This window comes from Sinocyclocheilus rhinocerous, unplaced genomic scaffold (genome assembly GCF_001515625.1).
Source record: "Sinocyclocheilus rhinocerous isolate Xijiao unplaced genomic scaffold, SAMN03320098_v1.1 scaffold75, whole genome shotgun sequence".
In the NCBI taxonomy this organism is placed as follows: Eukaryota; Metazoa; Chordata; class Actinopteri; order Cypriniformes; family Cyprinidae; genus Sinocyclocheilus; species Sinocyclocheilus rhinocerous.
In genome coordinates, this window is record NW_015632455.1 from 1,170,007 (window position 1) to 1,180,174 (window position 10,168).

The following is a 10,168-nucleotide window of genomic DNA, read 5'->3' on the forward strand; positions in this document are numbered from 1 at the left end:
TATATATATATATATATATATATATAATTCTGTTGTGATCTATCCTGATGTATTTAACTTCTAAATGGCCTGGATGTCGGAGAATCTTCACAAATGCACAGTGTCATACTAAAACCAAACAACATCCTGTCAAACCATATGCAACATTTATTCTCTGAATATTTTAGTCCGCCTTCACATGCATTTTTGTCCAAGTGCCATATCTAAAAGAGTTTCCTCCCAGAAACCTTCCTGACAGCCCCAAACCAGCTGTGTGCTCCTTCCCTGATCTCCTCAACTGCTTTTGACATCCAGTTTGTCAGTGACCCGCAGCGGACGGACGGCGGGAACAGAGGGCACTTCAAAGGGAGCGAGGCTCGTATAAGAATGTGTTTGGAGGAGCGACGAGGATTGAATCTGTCATTGGGACGTCCGCTGAAGCGAGGGAGATCGGGAACACCTGGACGACAGTGACTTCAAACGCGCGAGGAACTGATGAGAAAAACCTGCCCACTTACCTAAAATATCAAGCCTGCTGTTCTTACCTGGCCAACAATTTGGTCTGCTTTGCTGTTTTTTTTGGCACTTGTTATCTGTTTTTTAATACTTAAAGGAATAGTTTAACCAAAAAATTAATTTTGCTGAAATTTTACTCATCCTCAGGCCATCCAAGATGTAGATGAGTTTGTTTCTTCATTAGATTTGGAGAAGTGTAGAATTACGTCACTTGCTCAGCAATGGATGCTCTGCAGTGAATGGGTGCCGTCAGAATGAGAGTCCAAACAGCTGATAAAAACATCACAATAATCCACAAGTAACCCACACCACTCCAGTCCATCAGTTAATGTCTTGTGAAGTGAAAAGCTGTGTGTTTGTAAGAAACAAATCCATCATTAAGACGTTTTTAACTTAAGCAGTTGCAGAAATACGAGTCCTCTATTCATAATATTGCTTTCTCCAGTGAAAAGTCATCTCGTCTGAATCAGGAGAGAAATACGCACAGATCAAGCACCTTTTATAAATGAAAACAGTCAAAAACAGCTAAACAAAAATGTGGGCAGATTTTGATGTGAGAGACAACAGGGGATAGACTTTTTCATCTACATTACATTTACATTACAGCAAGCTAGTGTTAGAGGCCCTTTTTGCTTTTGTTAATTGTATAATAAATAAAAGAAAACAAATAGATAGAATACAAAAAGATTAGAGAAGCTTTTTTTTTTTTAAGAAAACAAGCAGTTAGAAAATGAATAAAGAGAAAGTCTAAAAGTCTTTTTAAACTTTTATTTTTAAAAGTGCAAGTCTTTTTCAATGGAGGAAACATTATTATAGATTATGGACTCATATTTTGACCAGAAGCAAAAGTTTAAAGTACCGTAATGGTGGATTTGTTTCTTACAAACATGCAGCTTTTCTTTTCACAAGACATTAACTGATGGACTGGAGTGGTGTGGATTACTTGTGGATTATTGTGATGTTTTTATCAGCTGTTTGGACTCTCATTCTGACGGCACCCATTCACTGCAGAGCATCCATTGCTGAGCAAGTGACGTAATGCTACACTTCTCCAAATCTGATGAAGAAACAAACTCATCTACATCTTGGATGTTCAGAGAGATTAAGATTACATTTTCAGTCAATTTTAATTTTTGGGTGAACTATTCCCAAAAGAATTTTTGCTTTTGTTAATTGTATAATAAATAAAAGAAAACAAATAGATAGAATACAAAAAGATTAGAGAAGCTTTTTTTTTTTTAAGAAAACAAGCAGTTAGAAAATGAATAGAGTGCAAGTCTAAAAGTCTTTTTAAACTTTTATTTTTAAAAGTGCAAGTCTTTTTCAATGGAGGAAACATTATTATAGATTATGGACTCATATTTTGACCAGAAGCAAAAGTTTAAAGTACCGTAATGGTGGATTTGTTTCTTACAAACATGCAGCTTTTCTTTTCACAAGACATTAACTGATGGACTGGAGTGGTGTGGATTACTTGTGGATTATTGTGATGTTTTTATCAGCTGTTTGGACTCTCATTCTGACGGCACCCATTCACTGCAGAGCATCTATTGCTGAGCAAGTGATTTAATGCTACATTTCTCCAAATCTGTTGCCATTTAGAAACAAAATACATCTTGGATCTCTTCAGGGCGAGTACATTTTCAGCAAATTTTCATTTTTGGATGAACTATTTCTTTAATTTTAAAGAAGATTTAAATTAAGATTTTTTAAATATATATATATTTTTAAAACTTTGGATATCTAAACCAAGACACAAACAAACATACAAGAACATCATCAACATAAGCGTAGTTTACATGGCAAAGACTGCAAGCCGGGGCACTGACCTCTTTCCTGGTGGGCAGTAAAAAGAGACAGGTTACCACAGCCGGACAGGAGAGCAGTTTCTGCGGGTGACTCAAGGGACACATCTCTTTCAGGCTGTAGATAAAGACTTCCTGTTCCTGCAGACACACAATAATTTTTTTTTTCAGGATTCTTTGACAAGTCATTCTTTAAGTATTTATTAAAAAAAATATATATATTTTGTAATATTATAAATGTCTTTACTGACATTTCTGACTAATTTAATGCATCCCTAAAAATAATAATTCCTTAAATAGAAAAATAATAGAACTTTTGAACGGTAGTGAATACGTGATGAAACCTCATCAAAACCTCACCGTTTTTGAGTTTGGGGCACAAACATCTGTTTGTTCAGGAAACCTGTCTGAAAATGGTCATTATTTCTGCTATTCTGCTAATGGTGGATAAATTACACACAAAACTTGTGCAACAAACATTTGGTTTGACACCAAGTTACAACAATCTCCTTTACTGTGAGAAGCGAATGCCCTCTGCGTTTATCCATTAGTTGTTTCTCTGATAATGTTGTTGTGACTGACAGCTCAACACACCTCAGTGGCTGTCCACAAACTGTTCTCCATCTTCATTTGGCAGCTCAGACGTGTTCCCGGACACGGCATCCGCTTCACCTCCACCTGCCCCTTGGCCAAGTTTACCACCGTGTAATTCCTGCAGGACACACACACACACACACATACAGACAAACACACAGACAAACACACAGACAGACACACGACCACAGACACAGACACAGACAAACACAAAGAAAACCCTTTTATGTGTCTGTGGAACACAGCAGTTATGAAATTCAATCTAGGTGATGCTTTTCTCTGGGTTATCATCATTACTAAAACTATTAAAAACATTTTTGTAAATGGAAAATAAAGCTGAAAATAAATAAATAAATTAATAAATATAAAAATAAATAAATTAAAATATAAACGTTATACTTTTAGAAACTTAAATGTTGAATGTTAGAAACTTGAAACGTGAAACTAAACAAAAATGATAAATATTGCTTTGTCAACTAACTGAAATTTTTAACCGAGGTTTAAGTCAAAGCACTAAAATTTAAAACCAAACGGGAAATAAATAAAGACTAAAACTTAAATAAAAAGTAATAATAATAATAAATGTGAAGAAAATGTGAGTGGTGCTTTTCTTGGGGTTATTATTGTTTAGTAAAAATAAAACAATTAAAAACATTTTTGTTAATGTAATTAAAGCTGAAATAATATAAATATTAGACTTAAAAACTAAACAAAAAATTGTCTTGAAACACTAAACTAAACTGAAATAAAAATAAATTAAACCTAAATATAAAAAAAAAAAAAAAATGTGAAGAAAATGTGAGTGATGATTTTCTAAGGGTTAGATTAAAAACTTAAATTAAAATTAGAAATGCCACCTAAATGAAATAAGTTTAAGCTGAAGCACTAAAATTACAAACTGAAAATAAAAACAAAAACAGAACTAAAACTGAAACTGAAATAATAATAATAATAATTAAAAAACACTAATAAAATGGAGAAAAGCACATAACAAAATTACTAAAAATGCAATTAAAATATAAAACTAAAATTGAGTCCTAGAAATATTACTTTTAAAATGTCTTTATATTTCCAACAGTAATAATGACGTGTGACGCCACTAATACACACAAGTATTGTTACTCCTGGCGGGTTTGTTCTTTTGTAGAAACACAGTATGTGGTACAAACCCAAATGATTTCAGAGCAGCGCATGATTTATGACGTGTCTTTAATCTAAACATGTATTATACATTGCGCTGTTATGCAGGAGCATACTCTCAGCAGTGTGGGCTGGTTTGTAGGTTTATATGTTCTGCTAATTCATTTGCTGAACAGTGATTCATTACTTGATCAGCGGAGTCATTTATCTGACGGTGCGCTGTGACAGCACACAAATGATTCAATCCGTCACAAACTATGGACGCTTCTGATCCAAATACCCTAGTAAGCTGTTTATTTTGCTTTCAGTTTTTTCCTTTTTGCTTATGAAGCCCCAATAATCTAATTGGCAACGTCAAACTTGGACAAATAAATACTGCGGTGATAAAGCGATTCGGGCCGACCTCACACTAATGTACTTAAAATATAATTTACAGGATATTGCTGGTAGGCCATCCGATGATCAAGGGGGCCATCAGATCGCAAATCCCACATCGAGCTTTTACTGCCTGCTTTGTGCCAATTATTTGATGTCTTGTTTGCTTCCCTGCTGAAAAGAAAATAGCTTAAACCAGCCTGAATTAGTTTTGTTAGAAAGCCTATTCGCTGGTTTTAAAGGGGTTTTGGGCACTTTTCAGCTAAACACCAGCTCGGCCAGGATGGGAGACCAATTTAAACCAATTAAGACCAGAAAAACATTAGTTTGGTCTCCCAGTCCGGTCATTTTTAGGCAGTTTTTGGCACTTTTTAGCTGGTCAGGCTGCTTCACAAAGATGAGAGATCAAATGAAACCAACTAAAACCATTTTAAACCTCTCTTTTTTACCAATCAGTTTTCATGACCGCTCCAGTTGGTTGTGATTACAGGATAAGGATTTTTTTTTCTACATAAAAAAGTACAATAATTGGAAATGTTGCCTGAAATAAAATATGTTTAGGTTTAAGTACTAAAATTACTAAAACTCAAAATGAAATAAAAAATAAAGCAAAATATAAATATAAAAAAACAAACACACACAAAAATATAAAAATTAAAAGCTAATTCACAATATGAATACAACTATTATATAAATATGGCATTAATATTTGTTTTTGTTAACTGAAATTTAGATTAAAAAAAGAAAGAAAGAAAAAACAAAAACAAGAAAAATAAATAAAAATGAAAATGCTCACCAAAGCTGAATTTATTTAATCAAAAATACAGTAAAAACAACAATATTGTGGAATATTTTTTTCCAATTTAAAATAACTGTTTTCTATTGCAATATATTTTTAAAACGTAATTTATTCCTGTTATGCAAAGCTGAATTTTCAGCATCATTACTCCAGTCTTCAGTGAAAACAGTTGCTTAATATTTTTGTGGAAACTATGATACATTTTTTTACAGGATATTTGATGAATAGAAAGTTCAAAAGAACATCATTTATATGAAATATTAATCTTTTGTAACATTATAAATGTCTTTACTGTCCCTTTTGATCAGTTTACTGCATCATTGTAAAGTCTATACTGTATTTTGCTTTCAAAAAATAAAATCTTACTGACTCCAAATTTTTGACAAGTAATGTCTATAATCAGTTACATTATATACATTACATAATACACTATATAATAATTTTACAAATTCCTATGACTTGGAAATCACAATTTTAAAAATCTCTGATATTCCTAGGTGTTTCCCGCTGTTCCTTAACAGTCTCAAAGCATACTGGCTTTAGTTGTAAGCACTCACGGTCGTCTTAGGGCACTAGGTAGGAGGCACAAGCTAATATTATGATTAATGCGAGACAAAGCCTTCATTGTGCTGCTGGTGATGACGTATTAACAGACATTAGGCAGGCCAATGGGCATCGCTGGTAAATGCAAACACCTGCGCCGTGAGATAAAAGCGGAGCGTTTCGTTGAAGCGTCTTGTAGGATTAAGTGCCAGCAAACAAAGCAGCCGATGATCAGATGAGCCTGGCTGTAGATCACGGGGCATTTATCAGCCTGGTGGAGGCCGTCGTGCATAATAATGAGCTCTTATATACGTGCTCATGAATATTCAAATGAGTCATTTTTTTTAAAGGAGGCTTGAGAGCGTCAAGGGAAGCTGGAAAAATGAGATTCCTGAATGATTTTAATGAGGGTGTTTATATGAGTGAGCCAGAGGTCTGAAGGGGAGCAATTGGCGGTAAATAGAAAAACGGGAGAGCGTTTAAATGAGGGAAATGGAGTGAAAGGGGAGATTACGGGCTGGTGTGGGGCTTGTGATTTCTGTAAAGTGCAAACCTGGTACTTTGAGATACTTCATTTTCTTTGGCCTTTCGGCCTCATTACTGATAAAGACTCGGGCTCTGTTCCAAAACCTAGTGAGCTGCCTACATAGACAGCATTTTAAGGAGTCACAGGCACACGTGTATCACATGCAGTAGTGCCGTTATTGGTAACTAAAACCAAAACCACTAAAATTAGTTTTTGTTCACTGCAATTAAGCTGATATGGATGAAAAAATTTATTAAATCATTTAACTTAAAGTTGTAAGTGAATGTTGCCTTGAAATCTAATTAAAAATAATAAAAATGACAAAAACAACAGAATTACTAAGAACTGAATTAAAAAGAAAATGGAAAATATAAAAATAAAAGCTAATTCAAAATATTAATAAAACTAGTACATAGATATGGCGTTAAACTGAAATTAAGCTAAAATGAAGAAAAAAAAAAGAATAAAAAAAATTACTTATAAAAATTAGAAATGTTGCTTTGGAAACTAACTGAAATAAGTTAAAGTATTACAATTACTAAAACAAAAACTGAAATGAAAATAAAGCAAAATAGAAATATTTAAAAAAGCAAAAACTAAAAAAAAAGGGAAAATACAAGAATAAAAGCTAATTCAAAATATTAATAAAACTAGTACATAGATATGGCGTTAAACTGAAATTAAGCTAAAATGAAGAAAAAAAAAAGAATAAAAAAAATTACTTATAAAAAATAGGAAATGTGCTTTGGAAACTAACTGAAATAAGTTAAAGTATTACAATTACTAAAACAAAAACTGAAATGAAAATAAAGCAAAATAGAAATATTTAAAAAAGCAAAAACTAAAAAAAAAGGGAAAATACAAGAATAAAAGCTAATTCAAAATATTAATAAAACTAGTAAATAAATATGCCATTAAAATGCATTTTCGTTAACTGAAAGTAAGCTAAAATAAAAAAAAGATAAAAATATCAAAAATGTGAAATGGTGACTTGAAAACTAACTGAAAAAAAAGACTAAATACTAAAAATACTAAAACTAAAGCTGAACTAAAAATAAATATTTATACAATATTGATATTGTATTGGTATATTTTTTATATAAATATGAAATAGAAAAATAACCCTAAAACTAAAATTAAAAATGGAAATATAAAAATGACAAGCTAAATCATATTAATAAATACTATAATACTGTATAAAAATACTAAATAAATAAACACTTGAATTAAGCAAGAGACATGTAAATTAACTATAAATATGCTTAAAACTCATTCCCTAAAAGTGTCTATAAAGAATGCTGAATGTTATTATGAGTTGACTACTTTCCCCAATATTTGTGTGTACAGTATTAAGTCATTAGTTTACCTGCTCTATTGAAATCAATTGGAACCACCTATGTAGAGTGATACAAATCATCCAGAGCCATTTATGAGTATTACAGAAGACAGCTGCCTATGTAGACAACAGACAGCAAGTAGGCTTATCAGGTTTTTGGAACAGAGCCACAAAATCAAACATTGCAAACACGTCACAGACGTACAAACCGTCATGATAGCAGCACAACTTCACAAGAAAGCCACGTGAACATGCAAGAAAAGCACGATGCTTTCTCAAAAGCGCACCTGTCGTCTTTGTCTCCATCCCAGAAGACGGCGTTGTGTCCCTGCAGCGGAGACAAGAAGAGCTGGCTGTGTTCCTGGCAGGGCAGCAGGTACCTCAGACAAGGAAAACTGGGATCCTGCATCTGTCTCATGAGAGGAGCGGCCAGGGGACGCTACAGACACCGCAGGACAGGACACTATTAGACACATGCTTTACTTCACAACATCTGCAGCTAAAACGTGCCTACGTGACTATTTTTGTCTCTGGTTTACGTCTGTTTTAACATACATTACAGCTCAAAAGATTGGGGATGGTAAGACTTTTTATTAATGTCTCTTCTGCTCACCAAGGCTGCATTTATTTGATCAAAAATACAGTCAAACAGTGAAATATTATTACAATTTAAAATACCTGTTTTCTATGTGAATGTATTTTAAAATGTAATTTATTTCTGTGCTCAAAGCTGAATTTTCAGCATCATTACTCCAGTCTTCAGTGTCACATGATCCTTCAGAAATCATAATAATATGCTGATTTGCTGCTCAAGAAACATTTCTGATTATTATCAATGTTGAAAAGTTGTGCTGCTTCAAACTGTGATTTTTTTAAGGATTATTTGATGAATAAAGAGTTAAAAACAGCATTTATTAAAAAAATTAAACCTTTTGTAACATTATAAAAGTCTTCACTGTCACTTTTGATCAATTTAATTCATCCTACCCGAAAAAAGTACAGTAGTGTTGAACAGTTGAACAGTAGTGTATATTCTATATAAATATAAATACAGCTTTGTTGCTTTAAAAGATGAGCTTTCTTGATCTTTCACCACTATTTTTTGCCATTAAAGTCCACAACAGAAACCATTTAAAATAGATTTGACTTCAGTAATTTGACTTTTTTTCCAAGTAAATATACAATATTCAACTTTTGGACATCATCCCTAGCCAACCCAACTAGTTAGAACTAGTTTTCTCTGTGCAATTAACTTAAAATTATGGGGTGTTCACATTGACAACTATTTTTCATGACATGTATATTTTTGCATTTGGCAAACGCTTTTAACCAATGCAACTTACAATGCATTCAAAATTCACATTTTCTCAGTTCATGCATTCCCTGGGATTCGAACCCATAACCTCGGCATTGCTAATACACTGCTCTACTGTTCATGCTACAGGAACACCACCATAAATGATTCATTTTCAATGAGCAACAGCAACCAATAATGGTGTGACGAAGTTAAATTTAACTTTATGCAAAAGACTTGTGAATGCATCTTTATTAAAAGTCAGGCGTGTGTTGTACCTTCTCTGGTTTGGTGTCCCAGCACTCCTGCATCAGCGCCTGCAGGCAGTGAAACTGCACCTCCTCTGGGCTGCCCAGCGCCGGTCTGAGCCCTTTCGACAGCTTCTTAGCGATCTGCAGCTGGTGCTGACCCATGCACGGTCTGCGGCCGGACAGCAGCTCATACAGGACCATGCCGTACGAGAACATGTCCACCTGAAACACAGACGACAGCAACCCGATGTAATGCTGTTAAACAGTCTCAGGCGGCCCATTTACTGCCAATTTGCACCATGCAATTCCCCCATCTCGCCGGGCAGATAGCAAGTAAACTAGATCTCCACAAGCCGAGCTGTATATTTCACTTTATTTTCTGGCTGTGACATAATCTGATAAATGAAAGCAATAATAAACATCTGGTCTCGTCCCATCTGTGAGTGCAATTCATGCCCAAAATCTGCAAAAAATCATTTCCTTACTTAGTATTTTTATCCTGTTTTCTAATACAAATATCTAAAAAAAAATCTTAAATCAAAATACATTTACTTGAGAAGAAAAATAAATCTTGTTTTCTGGAAAATGCATGAAAATGAAGTGAGTTTATGCTTAAAAAATCTGTCAGTGGGGTTCACAAATTTTTCCTTTTAAGTTTTTTTTCTTACTGCATTTTTTAAAGCAAAAATTGTCATGCATTTTTCAGAAAACAAAACTTAATATTTAATAGACCAAATTGATTTCAATAATCTGACTTTTTCTCCCAGTAAAAAACTTTTTATTCTAAACTTTTTATACAACAGATTTTTTTTATTGTATTTATTATTATTTTTAATTTCAGAAAAATTCAGAGAAAAAATGTGACAAACATGTTGTCATATGCCAGTTGGCTAAGAAAAATAATCTTGTTCTTAAGTGTATTTAGTATAGTTTATTTATTAATCCTTTTACTTCTAAAGTAAATGTATCTAGATTTAATAACGTTTAAATATTTGTAGTGATTTTTCTTT

At 33.2% G+C, this 10,168-nt stretch overlaps 1 protein-coding gene across 1 annotated transcript in view; it reads right to left on the bottom strand.

The window, feature by feature from the left end:
- Window positions 1-10,168, bottom strand: part of LOC107742322 (leucine-rich repeat serine/threonine-protein kinase 1) — a 94,369-nt gene that overhangs the window by 11,103 nt on the left and 73,098 nt on the right. The window contains exons 23-26 of the mRNA XM_016555243.1: window positions 9,186-9,380; window positions 7,901-8,052; window positions 2,895-3,012; window positions 2,325-2,441 (exon numbers count right to left, since the gene is read on the bottom strand). Coding sequence (XP_016410729.1) covers window positions 2,325-2,441; window positions 2,895-3,012; window positions 7,901-8,052; window positions 9,186-9,380 — 582 coding nt within the window. The remainder of the gene's footprint in view (window positions 1-2,324; window positions 2,442-2,894; window positions 3,013-7,900; window positions 8,053-9,185; window positions 9,381-10,168) is intronic.